The sequence below is a fragment of the Myotis myotis genome, unplaced genomic scaffold (assembly GCF_014108235.1).
Source record: "Myotis myotis isolate mMyoMyo1 unplaced genomic scaffold, mMyoMyo1.p scaffold_m19_p_1, whole genome shotgun sequence".
Classification (NCBI taxonomy): Eukaryota; Metazoa; Chordata; class Mammalia; order Chiroptera; family Vespertilionidae; genus Myotis; species Myotis myotis.
This window is the reverse complement of record NW_023416313.1, coordinates 182,559,032-182,582,353: the sequence shown is the minus strand read 5'-3', so window position 1 is coordinate 182,582,353 and position 23,322 is coordinate 182,559,032. Positions and strand designations below refer to the sequence as shown.

Here is a 23,322-nt window from a genome sequence, read left to right as displayed (position 1 = left end):
TGTGGCCCCACCCCCTGTAACACACAGAGCCGCAGGGCGATCAGGGGGTTTGGGCGCTGCCCCCTGTCACGCTGATCCTGGTGCCGGGAGGCATATTACCCTTTTACTATATAGCATAGAGGCCTGGTGCATGTGTGGGGGCCGGCTGGTTTGCCCTGAAGGGTGTCCTGGATCAGGGTGGGAGTCCCCACTGGGGTGCCTGGCCAGCCTGGGTGAGGGGATGATGGCTGTTTGCAGCTGGTCACACACCCTTCAGGGTGGGGGTCCCCACTGGGGTGCCTGGCCAGTCTGGGTGAGGGGCTGAGGGCTGTTTTCAGGCTGGCAGGTGACGAAAGCTCCCAACCGCTCCTTTTTTTCTTTTTTTTTTATTCTGGGCCAGCTTTAGCTCTGAGGCTCCAGCTCTTAGGCCTCCGCTGCTGAAAGCAGGTATCTGGTTTGTTTCGGTTCTATAATCGAAACACTGTATAACTCTAGCTCTGAGATCCCGGCTCGCTGAAAGCAGGTTTTTGGGGTTTTTTTTAGCTTTTATATAATTGTTACAATGTTTCAAATTGCAGGCTCAGAGGCCGGCAAGGCAGGCGGGGAACGTTGGTTTCCTCCGTCACTGAAGCAAGCAAGCCTCAAGTTAGCTTCCAGCTGCCTGCCGCCATCTTGGCTGGCAGTTAATTTGCATATCGCCCTGATTAGCCAATGGGAAGGGTAACAGTCGTACGCCAATTACCATGTTTCTCTTTTATTAGATAGGATGGGAGCATGTGTTTTTGCAGTGACTAAAATGTTGTTATGCATCATGTGACTGTACTAACACATGATACAACATGAATGAATCTTGAGAACATTATGTAAGTCAGCAATTTTCAACTTTTTCATCTCATAACACACATAAATTACTAAAATTCTGTGACACCAAAAATATATTTTTTGCCTACCTGACCAAAAAAACTAGGTATTATTTTGATTAATAGTTATTACCTACCCTTTTTGCTCCAAAGTGACTTTTAAAAAAATCAGGTGCTTATACTTGTATATAAGGATTTCTGGTACTAAAAATTAACCAATCAGATGCAACCTTATTATGCGAAGTGACCAATAAGATACAACTCTATTATATGACCTATATATTTATGGTTCAAGACAGGGCATTCACACTGGATGGCCATTATTGTGTTGGCTGTTGTCATTTTTTATTTGACAATCTAAGGGAAAAGAGGTCAGTGCCCCTGACTGAATAGTCAAGTACTGCATGTTTTAAAAATTCTTATGGCACACTGGTTGAAAATAGCTGTGCTAAGTGAAAGAAGTCAGACACAAAGGCTACATATTATATAAATTCCATTTGTGTGAAGTGTCCAAAATAGGAAAATCCATAGAGACAAAAAATAGATTAGTGTTTGCCAAGGACTAGAGAAAAGAGGGAGTAAGAAGTGACTGCTGATGGGTAGGGAGTATGTTTCTGGGCATGATAAAAATGTTTTGGAATTAATGACAAGAATGGGTTTTGCACAAATTAGAAGGGTGAATTTGATGGCATTTGAACATACCATCTCAATAAAGAAATTTTTTAATGTATTTGAAAAATTGAAGACTTCTAAAAAGAATGATGAATAGTCATAAAATAATAACATGTACTAGCTCTATGAATCCACTTTTTCTAGTCAGTCTCCTTGAAAGAATTGTAATTCTTAGCATCTACTATAGCATCTACTATAACTAATTTAGAGCATATTATACACTTTAGCATAGTATAAAGGCATCAATGCTGGCTCATTAAAAAGTCTTATAGGGCATGAACAAATTGCTTCAGTAATGTACTGAGATTTCCCAAAATGAACTAAGTATATTTTAAATTGTTGAATTTGAATGGGCCACATACTGCAAAATGAATATATAAAATTTAAAGACTTCTTTGATTTAAAATGGGTCAATAATAACAATGATGACAATTTCACTGATAGGATACCAAGAAATCTGCATTTTGCCTTAATATTCAGATCAAGAAAGAGTTACCAAAGTGGAAATGAATGAAAAAATAAAGGAGAGAAAGGGCTAGAGTCCAAAGAAAACTATAAACACATCTTGGCTCAACAGCTGTGTTAAAAAATAATTTCTTATCTTGCAACTAACCATTTTCTTTCTAAAAAATATAGGGCATTGGATTAATAGATTTTTTTTAAAAGTAAATATGTTTTGGCTACTGAAACATTAAAAGAACAGAACATCTGTTTTGCAAGTAAAGACAGATTGTATGGAAGAATCAAATATCAAACTACCGACTAGACTAGCATTTAATTTGTTCTATCTAAATTTTCAATAAAAGTAAATGAAGTCACATTCTTGAAATTGTAAGTCAGCTCTAAATATTTAACACCAGAAATCCTTAACACTAAGAGGCTTTAGAGCAAGCATGTCAAACTCAAAGTCTAACACAGGCTAAATAAATGAGACGTGCAGCCCGTGGGCTGTGAGTTGACATGTTTCCTTTAGAGTATAAAGGTAATTATTAGTATATTTTAATTATTTTTCATTCTACTTGACATTTATATCAAAATCAGGTTATAAAGCACTACCCCACAAAAATAATTTTTAAAATATTATAAAAGGGAAAACTCACCATCCATGAATTCTGTACATATTGAAATCCTGTTTTCTACAAAAAATGCACCATAAAATCCTATGATATATGATGAATCACACTGTAACAAAAATAAGACAAAAGTAGTTAAAAACCTACAAACCAATAGCGTAGGCATGCTTTATAAGAAAAAAATGACCAAGAAAAAATTACCTTATAAAGAATTTCCAATTCAGACATAATTTGCTTTTGAAGTTCCAGTGTAATATCTAGTAGTATGACCTAAATATGGAAAGGAATACATTGACACATTTATTTACCTTTAAATTAAGTATAGCTATACTCGCTATGAAATATAAAAACTAAACTCTTTTCATTTCCCCAACCTCTTCCCCACTATTATAACCCCCCAGTAATACAAACTGTATCCACATCTGTCTAATCCTTTGTATTGGGGGAGGTGGTATAGAAGTGATTGATGGGACCAAGGAAAAAGCCAGGTCTCAAAGGTCAGTATTAATAGCTTTAAAAGTCAGTTAAGTTATAACACCCTTAATTTATATACCCTATTTTGGCCACATTGGTTATTTTCAGAAGAGAAAGATAGGAGTGACTCTGAAACCATTAAAAAAAATTACCTTGTAATTCAGACACTAGGCAATAAGCAGAAGAGGTTGATGAGTAAAAATGACATTTAAAAGTAGGGTTTTTAGGTTTTAAAAATATATCATTTTTTTTATTCTTCCAGTTGCATAATGTTTCTTTGCTAATAATGTTATAAAATGTTAGAGCTTGAAGGAACCTCAGAAATTATTTCATCTAATCCCCTTAGTTTATAGGAGGAACCCAAGGTCTGAGGAGCCACGTGGCCTGGCAACGTCTGGCCCCTTCCTGACTCTGAGGATTTTTTTTTACTTAAAAAAAGAGAGTGATGAGAATAAAATAGTTGGAAGACAATTTTAAGGTCTGTGGCAGAGTTTCTGACTCTAGACATTTCTAGATAAAAACTGAACACCCAGGATTACCATCACAGCAGTAGTTATACACCATCCAACATTGAACTACATTTTGTATTACAATTGCGGAATATATATAATCATACTAGAGGGGAAAAATTATTCCATAAATTATAAATTGCAAACTGCTGATAGAGCAAGGAAAGAAGAGGCTAATTCTAAAACACATTTTATAGTAATGACATCCATTTGGGGGAGGGGAAAGAAAATAAAAAAGGCATAGCCAGTTTCTATCAAGAGTTTGCTTTAGGGTTATTTATAAAAGCTCTCACTAAACCAGCCTGTAAGTGTAATACAAAACTGCCAAGAAACACTTCTCCAGATCAATAGTCATTTTGCCAACAATATTCACTTACATTTTTGTTCCTGTATAAAACTTAGCAACAAAATAAATTCATCTAGTGTTGTTTCAAGTCTATACCATAAACTATTAGATCTATTCACACCACCATGTCAAGTACAGGGAATCTTTCATCCTAAAAAACTAGTAAACGGAATGAAGTTATTATTTACTTTAAAGCAGTGGTTCTCAAACCTGGCCTCATATTATAATTACCTTTATTTAAAGTTATTTTCATAAGTATCTCAGGGCACTTTAAATAAATCCTGATGATACATAGGCATAATGTAATCAAAATCTCTGAGGGCAGACCCACCTCTTAGTATTTAAAAACAACAACTTATCAGGCGAATTCTAACCCACAATAAGGTTGAGAACCACTTATTTAAGGTTTCAAAAATACATTTACAGTGGAACCTTGGTTCAATTCATTCCGGAAGGCTGTTCGAAAACCGAATCATTTTTCCCCATTAGAAATAATGAAAATTGAATTAATCCATTCCAGACCCCCAAATGATTCCGTTTTAACCATTCTTACATACATGTCTAATATACTGTTTAATCTATAAATACATACTTTAAAAACAAAAAGTACATGAAATGTAAATGAAAATTTAACAAAAAGGAAATGAAATGTACAGTAAAAATGGAAAATTTAATAAAAATAAACAGCAACTAAAGTAAAAAAAAACCCATGAAAACATTCTCAGCACAATTTCTCGAGACGTTAACAATGTAAGGTTTAGCAGTAAACTGACGCATACTGGAGCATTCGCTCCTCTGTTGCCTGAGAGACTCATGACTGATCATGCAGGTATCAGCATGAAAGTGTTGTTGGGTTGAGAAGTAAACTGTTTGAGATGGGAGATGCTAGAGAACTGAGATCTGACTATACTCAGTACTTAGTATGACTACTAAGTTATACTGCATCTCCAAGCACACACTCTATAAATGACATAATTCCACAGGGCTAGCCAACACAGAGGAATTAAACTCACACTACTGGCTGTAAACGTATCATCCCCTTGATCAAAAATCTTAATTGGGCTCCCATAGCCTAGCATCAAGTTACAATTCTAGCATGATATTCCAGGACTTCTTCTACAATCTAGCTCCAACTTGTTTTTCTAGCTCCTCCCACTATTCCCCATCACAAATTCAATCCTCATGTGAAATCAGATGGTTTTCACTGATCCACACATGTCCTGTGCTTTCCCCACTTCCAGTCTTTGCTCTGCTGTTCCTTCCACTTGAGGTAAGCTTCCTCTCTCTACTCCACAGTCATTGATCATAAAATCTTTTCTATCTTTTAGGCCTAGCTGGGATGCTGCCACCATCTCAGGAAGCCAGCCCCAAAGCCCTCCATCAGAATTTATCTCTAGCTTTGGCCCTTTATTTTTTTCCTTACCACATTTGTCTTTAGCATTCATACCTCATCTTCTAAAAACAGAAGTCTAAAGAATAAAGAGTGGTTGTGAGCCCCTCAAGGGCAAAGGTTGAGTCTTGTACATCTTTCTCTAGCTCCCTCCCTCACACCCAGCACCTTGCATAGCAAGCATGTTGAACTCGGGAGCCGCATGCCTCATCTATTTGGCCCATGTTAGCCTTTTAGTTTGACATGCTTGCTGTATAGGGTTTTACAGTAGTGGCCATTCAGTGATGTGGGATTTAATTAAAGTGTGCCTTACAACCATAATGCTCTAAATAAGATGCTGTTTCTAAAGAGGAAGGGATGGATTGCTTGATTTCTACAGCTGAATTTAAAACCACCTTGTCAAGTACAGGGAATAGCCCAACTGGAGTGGCTCAGTGGTTGAGCATCAACCTATGAACCAGGAGGTCACAGTTCGATTCCCAGTCAGAGCACATGCCTGGGTTGCAGGCTCAATCCCAGTGAGGAGCGTGCAGGAGGCAGCCACTTAATGATTCTCTCTCCCCACTGATGTTCTTATCGCTCTCTCCTTCTCCCTTTCTCTCTGAAATCAATAAAAAATTTTATATAAATTTAAAAATGAATAAAACCAAACATATAAACACCAAAGTAAATAAAAGTGCCACTCTGACCTAAAATGTAGCAAGTAATACTGTATTTGTGGAGCCAATCCATTGTACTCTCATAGGTCTTCACCACCCTTGGTTTGCTATAGTGCAGAACAGTGGAGATTCCATAATGGTAGAAAAGTGAATAAAGTAATTTCTGGGAACTTGAGAGGGAGATTAAAATTCACCTTGAAATAATTACTGGAATGCTCTTCTATTTTCTGGGAGACTTGATACTCTAGGTGGAAGGTTAATTCTCCTTCCCTTGGGCATTCCTGTGAGTGAGCTTTAAAACTGAGAAAAATAAACAAGTCCAATTCCTTATTTGAAGGTAATGGGAAAAGGCATGGAAATACTAATTTTCTGTTTGAAGTACAAGCAAAGTATGGACTCCCTGAGTTTTCATTATTATTATTATTACTATTACTATTTTTCTCCATAGGAAGAGCTGAATTTTTCAAACTGGAGAGACTCTAAACATGAAGCATTTCATGAAGAAAGGGTTAAGTGAGAAACTGAAATACCTGAGTGCATTTCCCTGCTCTTCGCTACACCTCCAGGACAAATAAGGATGAGTTGTCAAGTTAAATATAAGCAGTCAAGTGACTGAATTATAATTTACTCTGTGCTCAATTTAAATTAGTGTGAGGCTATTAAAATATACAGTATAAATACGGCAATTCATCACAACCTGTCATGGATGACTTCATTTATTTGCTGGAGTGGCACATGCTCCACTAAAGGGAAGGAGAGCAAAATCACAGGTCAAATTAAGCCGCTATTCTGTTTTAATTCGCTTATTTAATCTGTGGCAACATAATTGTCTTTTACAGTATGTACAATTCAGAAAGGAAATTTGGGAGGATTACAGTCCGTATACAAATGATTAATCAAATGATCCATTTAAATGCTAGTTTAAAAGCAGCAGAAACCAAAAACAGTCAAAGAATGATAATCAGCACATGCTACATACAATGCTAAGAAATTTCCTGTTAAATGGATTTTTTTTTCCAATTAGAAAATAAATAATACTGGGAAATCTATTAAGCTCTACTCTTTGAAAGGTTTTATAGAATACACTGAAAGGTTTTATAAAAAGGTTCTATTTGCAAGATGGCTAACACTATTTTTATTTGTTTTCTGCTCTACTTGTTTGCAATTGTTTTGCTTACCTACACCACTCCCTGCCCCAAAAAGCTAACTAGAAACACATTTCATGAGTTACATACTACAGTCATATCAAATACTTATCTTTAAAAAGTGGTTAGTATCATTTTCAAAATGCTCTCTTTGAGGCAGAAATTTTTCTAAATTCAGCACTATAAAATAAAAATTCAAGGTACTTTTAGTCTTCCCAAAATTCAACTTGCTTTTAAAAATATCTAAAGTGATAGTTTCCCACTTTTAATGTCTGAAAAAGGAAATATTAAAATATAGTTGTTTTATTTTGTCTAAAAAATGAAAACATTTAGAAGTATAAAAATTAAAAATATTTTGAGTAGGAACAGTAATAGATTTTCAAGATTTTTATCTAATTGCTCCCACAGATATTCAAAGTGTGGGTCCAACTGACTTCTTGGCTTGGGAAATTAAATTTCCCTCATCATTCTATGCCGGCATCAGAGCCCTGCAGGTGATTCTGTTTAGACAAGGCCTGTGATTTGCTGCTCTTCACAATCCCTCTGTGACACCAGGCAGCCCGTTTCACAGCTGAGGTCATTGAGAGGTTCAAGTGACATGCTTGAAGTCACACAAAAGTCAGGAGAGGGTCAGGAAAAGATCAAATGCGCCAACCTTTCATTTCACCCTTTAATATATATATATATATATATAGCTAAGAAATACTCTGGCTGAGAGCAATGGTCCATACAAAGAACACTATGGGATATTTTGTATGCGAGTTGAACCTGCTTTCAAGATGTTACTTCAAAAGATGAATGAGTAAACTGGAAAACAAACAAACAACAAAAAAACATACACACACACCCCCAAACAAAAGAACAAAATGTATTTATTTAGTCAGTCATTCAACAAATTATGTGTTGAACATCTAGTCATTACATACAGCACTCTGCACTAGGCCCTCTGTGCAATGCTCAGCATGAATCAGTGAGTAAAACAAGGTAAGAGCTGTTCTCTACTTACAAGGAGATTTCAATGTGTTGGGGAAACATACATGTATACTAATAGCAAACAACAAGGCAGCATGTGATAGCACCCATAAGAAACAGAGAGAATTCGAGAGTCAAAGAACAGAGTGAGAAGTGATAGATATACCAGAAGTGACTATTTATCTACGTTAAGTCCAACAGAGTGGCTTTGGAGCTGAAGGATGTTAGGGATTTTGATAGGTGGAGACACAGGCGAAGGAATTCTTATTGGCAAGAAATACATGTATCAAAGTGTTGAAGTGAAAGTACCTGGGTTCAGATAAGGCAATGAGTTCAACCTAAAAGCAGCACAACCGTTAGGAGCTTGAATGTCACAACAGTGCTCCAGCTTCCACCTCCGAATCCAAACCTAAAACCATTTCCTTTTTATCACTACCTGTAACTCAAGCTGAACATGGGGGGTGGGAGTGGAGAAAAAGTGGTGAGCATCAAGAATGTCATGAATTTCATGAAATGTATCCAGTACTTACCTTTACAGCTAGTATTTTCCCACTTGGGACATGATATGCTCTATGGGAAGAAAAACAAACCAACAAAATTACTTGGGTTCACCAAAGAACCTAGAAAATAGTTAAGGACATAAATGTAAATCTGGACACACCTGCAACCACAGGATATATGATACTTTCAAAGAATACTAATGACATTAGTAATTTACATTTCTATTGAGCTTAATGGTTTACAAAACGATAAATTATACCTTCCCTTAAAAAAGACCCTCTGTCATTATTGTCTCCTTAAAGATAAGAACTTTGAAGCACGGAGAAATAGTTTGTCTAATGGCACAAAGTCAGTAAGTGGCAGAACAAGACCTCAAATCCAGGTCTTCTGGCCCTAAATCCTTTATGGCAAGCATGTCAAAATCAAAGGCTAACACGGGCCTAATAAATGAGGCGTACACGAGTTTGACATGCTTGCTTTATGGCATACTGTCAGAGAGAGAGAGAGAGAGAGAGAGAGAGAGAGAGAGAGAGAGAGAGAGAGAGAGAGAGAGAGAGATGGATATCATACAGCTCTGCTAAGCATTATACAGAGCCATAAAAAATGGGAGGTTTTCCTTCTGTTTATTTCAATTACATACACAAATCAACTATATTCCCACATTTAATCAAAATAATCTCAAAACTACAGGGAATTAGCTATGGCTTAAGATAGATATAAATTCATATAAAAAGTCACAGGGTTATAAGACTCAAGTATGTGGTGTTCGTCTTTTTCTAAAGCTGGCTTCTCTCAATATTGAAAAAGCTTCAGAAGAGAGACAAACTCAAATGATAGAGTGAAATAACTACAATTTAAGTCAAGGAATATGCATACATTCATTTATGAAAAAGAGAATAAGGTTTGCAGAAATAAAAACCATGATCTCATCAAGACCTTTTTTATGTTTAAATAAAATGTGGCTTTCATATGTGTACATTCTGACCATTATCCAGAAACAGCCTGCCTTCTATAAAAATTTCAAAATGAATCACACAACATGAACAAACACTGTTACTGCAAGTCCATAAAAGTATAAAGAAACACATTACTTTGGAAGAATTAAAGTCTTGCTCCATAGAGGATTTTGCACATTAGCCAAGATTGGCTTGTTCTTCCTCTCACCTGGCTAGTGCTCAGATGTGAGTGGGGTAGAAAACTTGTGGAGGAATGTAATTTCCCTTGCCAGGAATTCCCTGTCCTCAGCTGCCAAGTTGCAAAATTTACCAGGCTCCTAATTTTTACTTGATAATAACCTAATAGTAAAAAATGCTCATTTTTTTTGAGATATCACTGGCATGTAACATTATATTAATTTCAGGTATATAACATAATGATGTGATATTTGCTTATGCATATTGTAAAAGAATCACCCTAAGTCTAGTTAACATCCATTACCATAAATGGTTGCAAAAAATTGCTCGTTTCTTAAAACAAAAACAAAATATGCATTCCACTATTATCAAATGAAAATATCATTTTCTGTTGTTTTGGCAGAAATACTTGTGTGGTTGTTCTGACAAAATTGTATGCAGTTTTATTGAGGCATAATTATATATGACAAAATTCACTTGTTTTAAGTGTACAATTCAATGATTTTTAGAAAATTTACATAGCTGTGCAATCACTGACAAGTATTTTTAAAGTGACAGACTTATAGAGATAATTTACTAAGAACCCACAAGTATTTATAACTTTTCATATATAAAATGTTATAAATTCAGGTAAGATAGGACAAAACATGTAATTATATCTACATATCCATTTATGAATGTTATAAGAAATTCATTCTGCTTTTCCTACTTGAATGGACAAAGGTTGAGCCAATTTTGGAAGGTAAACTTAGGTTTTATTTTATTAATTAATTATAGAGAAATTGTATCTTATTTAAATGAAAAGCAAGATTACAAAAATTGGCATTGTTCACTTTAATCTGAAAAAGTATCTACAGACTTTGTCTAAATATCAACCTCCCTAGTATATATAAATACTATCAAGTTTATAATACTTGAATGATTTAAAATTTTTTACACTTTATATAAAGTGATGTTTTATAAGAACTCCTATACCATAAAGGTTTAGAACAAATAACCACTTACTTTACTATTGATGTTAATATCAGATTTTTACAACATGAAACTACATTTCAGACTATGATTTGATTCATTATATATCTGAATTCAAGTAATAAATTGATGTATGAAGACATACACTGTATTTTCCTCAGTGCCTGACAGAGATGTTGCTGGACTAAGCTAATTTAAAATGTGATTTGAAGGAATTTATTCCATGTAAATATCCTATATAATAAAAGGCTAATATGCAAATTGACCAAATGGCAGACCGACTGGTCACTATAGCGCGCACTGACCACCAGCGGGCAGACACTCAACAGAGGAGCTGCCCCCTGGTGGTCAGTGCGCTCCCACAGGGGGACATCCCCCGAAGGCTCCCGGACTTGGAGAGGGCACAGGCCGGACTGAGGGACCCCCCCACTCCCCGCCCAGAGTGCAAGAATTTCGTGTACTGGGCCTCTAGTAGGTAATATGTAAAATTTAGTAATGATATATTATTTTTCCTCTTACATACCACAGAGTAAAAAATACTCTATATTAGAATCACTAACCAAAGACTCAAATGTGAAGACTAATAGTTGAATGCATACACAAGGATTCAAAAGTCATAAAAAGAACAGTGTTGCTACTTAGGACAACAAGCAACACCAGGGCTCTTGAGACCAACAGCAATGATAAGTAAGTGGTTAGCAGATAGTCTAATATATACCATACTGAATAGTTTGGCAACTTAATGAGCTTGTCAAGAAAGATGATCTCTTTTCTAAAAGAAAGGTTTCCTATTTCCAAGTGAAATCAAAGGAGAAGCTTGATGATTTAATTATGATGCACGCTAATTCATCCATGGAAGTTTGGGTTCGATTTCGAGCAATAAAGGTGCTGTGCGGCTTGGTTTACAGTGCAATGACAGTACCAACTTAACATTTAATCATCAAGGAGAAGTGGATGACAAAGGCATTGCCAGGTATAAGTGGAGTATGCACCTTAACTTTGCAAATGGCATTCCACCTGGAGAAAAGGAATTTGTTTACTTTCAACGGATACTGCATCCCAATTGTCTTGACCTTCCTCAACACATTAACTGTAAGGTGATTAATGAAGTTTGAATGGAGGCTCTGGTTACACCACAAGACAACTATACACCTCTGCATTCTTTTAATTAACAGCTAACACTTCAAATTAGTTTGTTGTTGCCACAGTAATTACCTGTTCCAATGAGTGCATGGAGGAAGCATTTTATGAGATATTTTTAGTGCTTAGACTTGAGTGTTCCATTTTTGTTTCCGAACAAGCACAGACCTTCAGGGAATATTCCCAGCCCTTAAAACTGAGCACACAACATATATACTTCAGGATGGCAAAAGCTAGTACCTTGGTACATCTTTGGACTTGCAACTGTGGATCAAGTCATGCATTATATTTTAAGAAACTAGGGAATTTACAATATTTGAAATAAACTTTTTGAATATTTGAAATAACAAAGAACCCAACAAAAGAAAAGAACACTTACTATCCACACTTTATCTTTTCATTTGGAGCAATAGGTTCTAGATGACTGACAAAAAAGTTGCTATCAACCTTTAATTCTGGTAGAGTATAGAATCGAAAATTTACTGAGTCAGTAGGAAATATAGAGAATTGTCTAGTTTAATCCCTTCCTCTTACAGTGGAAATACCCAAAACCCACATTAAAAAACTTGTCTAAACTCACGTAGCAGTAAATGACAAAGCCACGAGTGGAACAGTGGCAGAATACACATATTTTAGCACCTAAAGGAAATATGCAGTGATGTTTGTTTTCTTCACTGTGTTCTGAAACAGGGAAACTCATAATTCAAAATTTACAAAGGTGCTGACCTATTTCAATCAGACTAAGGACCATCACATCTGAATTTCTGCAGGCAATGAAGCATTCTGCAATCACTGCCAACCTAGCTTGACAGGCAGGGAGTGAAGGGCGTAGGCTCTGGAGTCACTCCCTGGGTTCTGATCCCAGCTCTGCACTTCTTATCAGTGTGAACCTGGACTGTGAGTAAACCTCACTGTGTCTCAGCTGTCTCAGATCTGGAATGGGGAAAACAGTCCCTACCTTATAGAGTTGTGAGGATTCAGTGAGATAACAGGTAAAGTACTGAAGACAAGGCTGGCATGCATTATATTTTAAGAAACTAGGGAGTTTACAAGGTAGCCAGGTGTTTTGAGAGTAGAACCTGTTAAAACAGACTAAAGCAGCAAGTTAGCTTTAATAATGAAGACTGGCAAATGGCTGCAACATATCATTTATTAAGAAAAACTGGTAGAATTACTTCATATTGAACCAACTTTGAAGACAAAGAATTAGAATAGCCATAATGCTATTGTTATACCATGTTTCAAATTCTAGATTTCTTATCATGTTTACCTCTTGCCCACTACTATAATGTGTCTACAACACAGAGAGGCGTGGTCAGTGCCACATTCAGGTGTTCATCTCAGCAGAAATGCCATCTCACTATCACAATGGCCAAATGAGAACCTACATTTTTCTTTCTCCTTGGGTTAAATACATAAAAATATATAAGCTACCCTAAAAAGAATCCACATGCCTTTCTTTAATACACAGTTGACTCTTGAACAACATGGGGGGCTGGGGGTGCCTACCTACTACACATTCGAAAATCCATATATAACTTTTGACTTCCCAAAAACTTAACTACCTTCACTATCCAAGGGAGACTGGCTCCAGGACTCCCATGGATACCAAAATCCATGGATGCTCATATATATACCTTTATATAAGGGTATATAAAATGGCAGAGAACAATGCATACAGTTGACCCTCCACATCTTTGGACTTGCAACTGTGGATCAAATACAGTACAGGTATTTATTGGAAAAACAATCTATACATAAGTGGATTTACACAGTTCAAACTTGTGTTGTTCAGGGTCTGTAAAATTTTGAGGCCTCTCCTAGCCTTCAGGCTTTAGTAGCTCTGTTACAGCTCCTAGAGCACAATGCAGAAATATTATTTGAGCCTGTCTCCCATAATGGGCAGTGAGCACTGCCATGTCTTAATCATCTTTGTATTCTTTCCGCTTTGTCCAAGTCCTGGCCCTTGATAGGTGTTCTCTATTTAATAAATATTCAACATGTTTATTACTTCTGGATGAAACAGAAATCTCTCACTTGAATGGTATTTTACAAATAAATTCTACATAAATTTAATTAATTCCATAATCTTATGAACATGGGTTATTCCCCCTCACCACCAGTTTTATTCGGGTATAATTGACATATAACATAAGTAGAAGTTATTATCATCATTCCCATTTGGGTATATTTCTAATTGCTGAATCAAGAGTCCTTACAAGGATTCCATGGTTTAGATCTTGGTCACCTCACCAATCCCTGCTTCTGCCAATTTCCCTTATGCCCAGTACTTACGCTGCTCCACCAAACATGATCCTTCCTTAGGCCCTTTGCACCTACTCAAGCCAGAACCACTCTTCCGCCAATATCCACTTGGAGGATACTTCCTTCATGTCCAATGTTGCTTCTTTCACTCTCCTCTATAAGAAAGCTCAGTCTCCCTTTCTTTATTCTTTACAGAACTCATCAACACCTAATTTATTAATTATCTGTCTCCCAGCACTAGAAAGCAGGCTCCATGAAAACATGGACTCTTTTCTTTTCTCTTCCCTCCCCTCCCCTCCCCTCCCCTCCCCTCCCCTCCCCTCCCCTCCCCTCCCCTCTCCTTTGTATCTCCAGCGTCTAAAACTGTGCTAGGCACATTTTATAAATATTTATTGACTGAATAAATAAATTTTCTTAATTGCTATAGGTTTATTTTTGTTTGTTTTTTAAATTTTTCTTAAGACAGTTTTAAGATTTTCTAGTAAAGTGTCCATTTTCTGTTTTCAAGTTTATTTTTATAAACGTATTCACTGTATCCTCGTATTTTAAAATTTTCTGCTCTGTCTAGAAATATGTCCCCCACCAGTTTTATTGAGATATAATTGACACACTTCATTGTATAAGTTTAAGGTGTACAGCATAATGGTTTTAATTATATATAGTGTAAAATGATTCCTGCTATAAGTTTAGTTAACATCTATCATCTCCTATAGATACAATAAAAAGAGAAAGCAAAACAACATCCTATTTATCACATAGCAGTGTTAACTATGGTCACCATGCTATACATTGCATCTCCTGTATTTACTTCTCTTACAGCTGAAAATTTGTACTTTTTGACCACTTTTCTCCTATTCCCCCTCTCCTTCCATCCTTTTTTAATCCTAATTTTGTATCTTATCTCTTCTATTTGATCAGTTTTTCCTAGAAACCAGTTTTTGGTTTTCTTAATTGTTTCTTAAATTTTAATTTCATTAATTTTTTTTCCTTTAGTATTTCTTTCCTCCCACTTCCTTAGGGTTTAACACTTTCCCTTTTAAAAATAATTCTTCAGGTAGCTGCTGAGCCTATTAATATCCAGTTATTCTTTTCTAATACACACACAAAAAACTATCCTATAAGTATGACTTTGATTGCATCCCTGAGTTTTCATATATGATATTTCTTTATTATTCAGTTGTAAATATTTTTATTTCCACTATGCTGTATTATATAACCCATACGTTATTTAGATGTGTGCATTTTAATTTCCAAATATATGAGGTTAATTTATTATTGATTTCTAAACTAACTGTATTGCAGTCAGAAAAAGTGAGATACATGTTATAGACGGAATTACAAGGAAAATTTGACAAATCCACAGACTTAGTGGCAGAATGTCTGCCAGTAATCAACAGATCAATCAGATCAAAATTAATAAGGTACAGAAGATCTTAACATCACAATTAACAGGCTGGTCACTGATCATATATGGAACTCTTCGTCAATCAAACTGAGAATATCCATTATTTCTAGGTACAGAAATTTATTTTTTAAAAACTGTTTATGTACTAGGGCATAAAGCAGGCCTCAACAAAGTCTGTAACATACAGGTCACTTTTTCTGATTACAATATGTCAGGAATGTAAGCAGTGAAAAAGAATAAAGGTAAGCATAGAGAGAGTGACCGAGATTAGGGGTATGTTTGTTTATATTACAGGTGTGGAGGAGGTCAGGGGCTGCCTCTTCTATAAGGTTACATGTGAGCAGTAAAGCAGCACAACATTTAAATATCTGGAAGAAGAGGCCTCCAGACAGAGGAAATGGTAAGTTAGTTCAAACACCCCAAAGTGGGACTGTGTGTCTGATGTGTGTGCAAGTGGAATAAGCAAGGGTACTAGTGTGAGAGATGAGGTTAGAAAGGTAATGGGAAGACAGAATGTGTAATACCATTTAGGCCATGGTGAAAAATTAGACTATTATTCTGAGTGATATAAGAAGCCCTGGTGAGAGGAAGGAGAGCTTATACATATTTTAGAAAGATCATTTTGGCTGCTGGGTAGAGAGAACACTATAGGAAAGTAAGGATAGAAACTGGGAGACTAGTTGGGAGGCTACTGTAATAATCCTAGCAAGAGATAATAGTGGCTTGGAATAGGGTGGTAGGAAAAGAGTGGTGGCTTCTTAAAATAATTCTTAAAATAACTGTGAGGAAGAGCCAACAAGATTTGTGGGTAAATTTGGTGGTCTGAGAGAAAAAGGATTAAGAATGACTGCAAAGTTTCTGCCATGAACAACTTGTAGAATAAAGTTTCCATATACTAAGACTGGACGATCTCTAGAAGAAGGTTTCAGAGAAAATCAAGAGTTCAGTTTTAGGTGATTCTGCAATGCCTAAAAGACATCTGACATCCAACTAGTAATTAGACATAAGCCTGCAGTTCAGGACCAAGGGCAGGGCTTCATTAAACCTAAGATCCTAGAAGGCATGGAACTATAAAAGCTCTTAGGAGCTACAGTAAATAGAGACAAGGCCTGAGGACTGGACCAGAGGAACTCCAAATTTAGAAGTCAGAAAGATGGGGAAAAAACCCAGAAAAGGAGACGAGAAGGTATAGGCAGTAAGCCAGCAATATACCCCTGAGAATGGTATCCCTGAGGCCCTGAATGTTGGTGTTATATCTCCCATACTGCCAAGTGCAGTACCTTAGAGAGAGTAGGTATTCAAGTAAACATGTGACTGGTTTAAAAAGTAATACCTGGGGACTAAAGCAATTAAGCCTAATATCTGCTCTTTGAAATTTCAAAGGTGGGACTAGCATAATATACGCAAGGCTAGAGGTTGTGCTTACCTTCATCTAAATACTAATGAGATTTTTTAAAAAGATACATCACTCCAAATAATAAACTGAATTTCTCCAAGAATCTTTAAAAATGAGAAAGGAGGAAAAAGAAAAAAAATTTTTAAATTTCTTTAATGGTTAAGGTATTACAAATGTGTCCTCATTTCCCATTAACCCCCAACCTTCCCGACCCCCCGTCCCCCACCCCAACTCATGCTCTCATCCCCCTGTTGTCCGTGTCCATTGGTTTGGCTTATATGCATGCATACATGTCCTTTGGTTGATCTCTCCCCCTTACCCCCCTGCCTCCCCTACTTTCCCTCTGGGGATTGATAGTCTGATCACTGTTTCTCTGTCTTTGGATCTGTCCCTGTTCATCAGTCTATGTTGTTCTCTATATTCCACAAATGAGTGAGATCATGTGGTATTTATCTTTCTCTGACTGGCTTATTTCACTTAGCATAATGCTCTCCAGTTCCATCCATGCTGTTGCAAATGGCAATAATTCCTTCTTTTTTACCGCAGCGTAGTATTCCATTGTGTAGATGTACCACAGTTTTCTAATCCACTCATCTGCTGATGGGCACTTAGGCTGTTTCCAAATCTTAGCTATGGTGAGTTGTGCTGCTATGAACATAGGGGTGCATATATCCTTTCTGATTGGTGTTTCTGGCTTCTTGGGATATATTCCTAGAAGTGGAATCACTGGGTCAAATGGGAGTTCCATTTTTAGTTTTTTGAGGAAACTCCATACTGTTCTACACAGTGGCTGCACCAGACTACATTCCCACCAGCAGTGCAGAAAAAGAAAAATTTGAAAACAAAATGTTATAAAGTCCTACATTCACATAGGACATAAGGGAGAAACAACCTGTGTTCACATTCCAACATCTGGACTCCCACACAAGTTTATGTCATGCGTAAATCAATTGCAACTGTACTTCACAATGTTTACTGAAAGTATTTATGCTTAGAATTTCAAATTCTAGGAGAACTAAAAAGAATATGAATCGTCCCAGCTGACTCCTGTTCCCAAAATAAATAACCTAGAGCTCATCATATATTTTCTGATAAAGCTTGTAAAATCTTATACAATTAAAGTAGGCATCTAATTTCAATGGTGCTTTTCTGCATGTTAATTTTGGAATACATTCTAATCAAATTAAATTACAAGCAGAAAGAATTATTTATAATAGAAAGTATCTATGCTTCTCCAGTGATTGTGAGGAGGAGCTGACCTATGGTTCAAATATAATTATTTCATATTTTGGCATAACTGATAATGTATGTGATAAATGTCAATTTGTTAGCAAAATGGTCATCACAATGAGTAAGGAAACACCTTTCCCCATTTTTTGCTTCTTGGAGCAAGAATCTCAAGAGTAATTGCATGTATGATGACTTTTAATCAAGAACACTAACAGGACAGTATTGCTCCTGTCCTGTGAAAGAAGGAAGGCAATTCTTTCATATACCATGTCAGGTAAATGCTACTGACTTAAGTTCTACTTCTCACATAACATACTTTGGAGAAGGTTAGTGAAGAGGGGGTCCTAATTATTCTATAGAGTGCTAATTATTTATAGAGTGCTATCAATTGTTGGAAAATTCTCTAAATGGGTGGGAAACCTAAGAAAATAAGCCAGTCACTAAAATGGTGAAAGCAATAATAGTTAGGAGTTGGCTTAAGAAATGAGCTATAATTAGAAAGGAATGGTCTTATTCTAGGTACATAGGAAAGAATGTGATGTTTATTTATTTTGTTCCCTGGGTCTTCTAGAGAACAGGTAGGAGGCAAGAAAGAAGGTAAGCAAAGCCTGTATGAAAATAAAAGTTACAAATGGCTTTATGTTATTAGCTTGCTTCAGACATAATAATGGTTCTCCCTAAAGGATAAAATTGGTTCTCTGTTTTTCAAGCAAATACTTCACAACTTGTGGAATTATCCTGGATTCCCTAAATCTCTGTTGTTTGAATGCCATTCCAGGATGTCCATCAGAGGCAGGACAAAGGAAAGGAGACAAGGTGAAAGAGAAGCCTCTGAGATCTGGTTTGTTATAACAAAACTAGAGGCCCAATGCATGAAATTCATGCAAGTGTAGGCCTTCTTTCCCCTGGCTGCCAGCTCCAGCTTTCCTCTGGCACCCAGGACCCAGGCTTCCCTCTGGCACCCGGGACCCAGGCTTCCCTTGCAGTCCCAGCTTCATCTGGAAGGTCGCCTGGAAGAACGTCTGGTCTAATTAGCATATTGCGCTTTTATTATTATAGATGTTTAATTGTCTAAAGCAGTGGTTCTCAACCTTCCTAATGCTGCGACCCTTTAATACAGTTCCTCATGTTGTGGTGACCCCCAATCATAAAATTATTTTCATTGCTACTTCATAACTGTCATTTTGCTACTGTTAAGAATCGTAATGTAAATATCTGATATGCAGGATGTGTTTTCATTGTTACAAATTGAACATAATTAAAGCATAGTGATTAATCACAAAAACAATATGTAATTATATATTCAATATGTGTTTTCCGATGGTCTTAGGTGACCCCTGTGAAAGGGTCGTTCAACCCCCATAGAGGTAGCGACCCACAGGTTGAGACGCTGGTCTAAAGTAAGAATTTTGATTGGTCACACATTTTCATTATCTATGCAACTCTCAATTCTTGTTAGCATAGGAAGTTAAGACTGGCTATAATGAGATTTAATTATTAACTAAATCTACTTCCTTATAAAAAATATGGTATCCATTAAAGCCAATATGATGTAAGATCATTGGTTTCCATACTTACAGATGCTGTTTTCTTGCTCTTAAGATCACAGTTCATTTATTTTCCAGGGGGAAAAAAGATAACTCTGATTTTAGGTAAATTTAGAATAACCAATGTAAATCTTTCTCCAACTTGGAAGTTTTTCCATTTCCAGACTTTATATCCTTGGTACAAAAGAAATTTAAAACCAGAAGAAAGGGGATGATAGAAATTAAAGGGCTAGATGCACCACTAGGAGATATATATACCTGGCATGAGGTGATACATTTTGAACCTCCTATTTTAAAATAAGAAACCTGAGAGTTGGCTGTATTACATTATGCCAAAAGATTAGAAGGCAATTCTGAAACCTACACCAAACCAGTAGTACCCTTCTTTGCCTTATAAAAGTGAAGTGCATAAATGTCTGAGTATATATATGCACATATAAACAAAACAAAGATCTTTTGTTATCTTGTGAGATTAGTTTCACACCCCCCCCCCCATGTCATCTTTTAATGCAACAACACGTTTTCAGTAAACAAATGTAAACTAGCTGTGTCAGTTAATGAAAAACGTGTTTTACTGCTTGATCGTTTTAGAGATTTGGTCTTATCGTAGGTTTCTTTGGAGGATTTTACCAATATGTCATATACAAAAATAGCCATCCACAGAAAAAAATTCAAATAGTGTCAGGGAAATCAACGCTGACAGTTGTTGCCTTCTATAATAGAGAAGCACATTAGCCAGGCTCTAGCTGTTAAAACAGAAAACCCAAAGTAAACAGCAGTTGTAAAAAGAAGCTTCTAGGCTGTACTAGTTCAAACAGTCTATGCCAACCTTCCTTCTGCCTAAAAATCCATTACAGAAGCTTGACTACTGATTGCAAAATAATTTGTTGTTAAACAACATCCCTACCCCCCAGATAGTTTAAGTATCATACCAAACATGCTATTAGGTTGCAGATATTAACAACTTTCTCAAGATGATGATAATACATAGGGCTCACAAACCAACCTAACATATAGCATGGGGAACTGGGCTGGGTTAGAACCATTTCCAATCAGAGAAAAGTTATGATAACCCTACATTTTATCATGTCATCTGCTTTCTATTTACTCTGGTTATATACCTCTTTTTACTCCCACACCTGCCTCAAAGTTAATGTGGTAATCACTGCCTCCATATTTCTTCCATAAACTGGTGCAGGCTGGTTCAAGCCTTTAAACACTCCCCACACCAACGAGAGTAATATCTTTTAATATATGGCCTAAATGCCTTTGAGATCAAGGAGGCTAGAATCACAGTGATCTCTTATCAAAGATTCTGAAAAAATGTAATGGGCAAAACAGAGAGGCAAGAGAAATAAAGCCTGATAGGAATGAAAGAAAGAAATGAAGTAGTTAGGCAATACATGTGGGAAAAATAAGAATACCTTCAGGATTAACTGGCTAGGCAACTTCTCTCCTGAAATGGTTTCATTACACAGTTTCTTGGTGGAAAGCTAATAAATCACTTTCCAAAATCAGATAAAAAATGGCTATTTCAGAAAACTTCCTTTGATTAATAACTAATATTCCACTGTGCTTTATAGTTTGTAAAAAGTGTTTTATATAGAGAAGCTACTTTATTTAATACACATTTTTGTAAGGTGAATATTCTCATTATCCCCACTTTGTAGTTAAGGAAAGGAAGGCTTGGTGAGGTTAACTGCTTCAAGATTCTTATCTGATAAGCACTGAAGTGGGAAATAGGGTCAAGTTCTCAGAAGCTAAATCCAATGCCTGTCCCAATAAAACTGGCTGCTTCTAGAACCTCTAACTCCAGTTGTCTTCAAGGTTCTCTGGATATGGTCCGTGTTGATTTTTTAAAAGCAATAGGGAAAATCGATTGAATGACTCACTTTTCAGAGTTGCATTAACTTTTTCAGGCCACTGGAGTACAATTTACTAAATTACCTCTCCTAGAACACTAAATAGGACCCTAGTGGGTCAAAGAGTAAATGCACCTCTGGAAAGTGAGCCATTTATTCTCTTCTTCCCTGTAGTAACAGATGTAATATGCCCTCTATGACAGAAATATTAACCCATTTCCATTAAAAACTCAAGAAATTGTCCCACACTAGAGAAAATTAGTATGGGGAAGATTCCCTGGGGGAATAAGGCAAAAATCTATCTTCTATAACCCTGCCCATAATACTGTTCAAAAATTAACATGTAATTATATGAAAATATTTGTGTGTTTTTTAATTCATTGGAGATTGATTTTAATCTAGACCTCAAAACAGAAAAACATAAATTCAAAGCTCATGGTTTTCAGTGAGGAGATACATAGAATACTGTGATGGCTAGTTTCATCCTGTACTGCAGTATTTACAAAATAAGCTCAGCCCTGGCCAGTGTGGCTCAGTTGGTTGGAGCATCGTCCCATGCACCAAAAGACTGCGGATTCAATTCCCAGCCAGGGCACATGCAGGATCACGCAGATCAATATTTCTCTCTCTCTTTCTTTCTCTCTCTCTCTCTCTCTTTCTCTCTCTCTCTCTCTCTCTCCCCTCCCCATTCCTCTCCCTCTAAAATCAATGGACATGTCCTTGGGTGAAGATTTAAAAAAAAGCGTAGGCATTCATCTTGTTTATGAAATAAGCTATATATCACAAACAGCTGTTCTTTCATATATCTCATTATACTACAGGTTATCCCTTTGTCTGAAAAAATATTCCTTGTCTAGCAAGTACGTATATTATTACTTCTAATCTCTAAAAAGGCAAAGTAATCTGAATACATTTTTGAGTTGTCTTTAGAAATAGCTATTGAGTTAACATTTGTGAAATACCTTAACAGAATCAAACTTCAAGTTTTAAGCATTGTTAGTCCCTTACTCTTCTGGAAGATGGCTATGCAATGAAAATAAGACGACTTTAATTTAAGAATCATCCAGCTTCTAATTAAACTGCCATAGGCAGCTGGTTGGATAAGTTTTAATCAGTTTCAATCACCTATTGATTGGTATACTGAAGCCTAAAAAATTAAAAGTAAAAGATGATTGGGGAATTGTCCCATCTCAGAACAACAGTAGAGGCCTCTGTAAATAACTCCTCTTTTAACCATCAGCTAAATGAACACTTCAATACTGCAGTACAAAGTCTTCTGCAAAATTACTTTAACTAACAAGCAGAAATTTATCAGCTTCAGCCAAAATCAATGCTGAAATCAATTTGAACACTGGTTGTGTCTAAAGGGGCTCATTGGCAATTTAGGGAAATTACACCATGTAAATGCCTGTGCTTTAATTGAACAGTTTCATCAACTAGGCTGTGATTGCTGTCCATTCATTTATTTACTTTCGCTGCAGCTACCATTCTGCAAAGGAATAGCTTTTGTCAGGCTGAGGAGAGGCACTCTGTCTTCATTTTGTGCACTTTTGTGCATAACAGACTTCATGAAATGGGCATATCATGACTGGGGCCAAACCGAACCAGTAAGGACTACTTATTTTAACATAAAAACTGAATAACACTCAAACTATCATCATATCTCCCACCATCTGGGAATAGTCATAGCTAACTCCCAGAACCAGAAGGAATTTGAGTGACTTCCCTGCACAGGGCACTGTGCTTCTATGTTGAGGAGCTATGTTCCGGAATACAGATATAAAGTATTTGA

General features: G+C 36.4%; 1 protein-coding gene across 14 annotated transcripts in view; it reads right to left on the bottom strand.

The window, feature by feature from the left end:
- Positions 1-23,322, bottom strand: part of MAP2K5 (mitogen-activated protein kinase kinase 5) — a 266,429-nt gene that overhangs the window by 170,092 nt on the left and 73,015 nt on the right. For all 14 annotated transcript variants that reach the window (XR_004966995.1, XR_004966996.1, XR_004966997.1 and 11 more), the window contains 3 exons: positions 8,610-8,649; positions 2,786-2,854; positions 2,612-2,693 (listed from right to left, as the gene is read on the bottom strand). Coding sequence is in view for 11 of the 14 variants with exons in the window: in XM_036305713.1 (XP_036161606.1) it covers positions 2,612-2,693; positions 2,786-2,854; positions 8,610-8,649 (191 nt within the window). In the remaining 3 variants the exon portion in view is untranslated. The remainder of the gene's footprint in view (positions 1-2,611; positions 2,694-2,785; positions 2,855-8,609; positions 8,650-23,322) is intronic.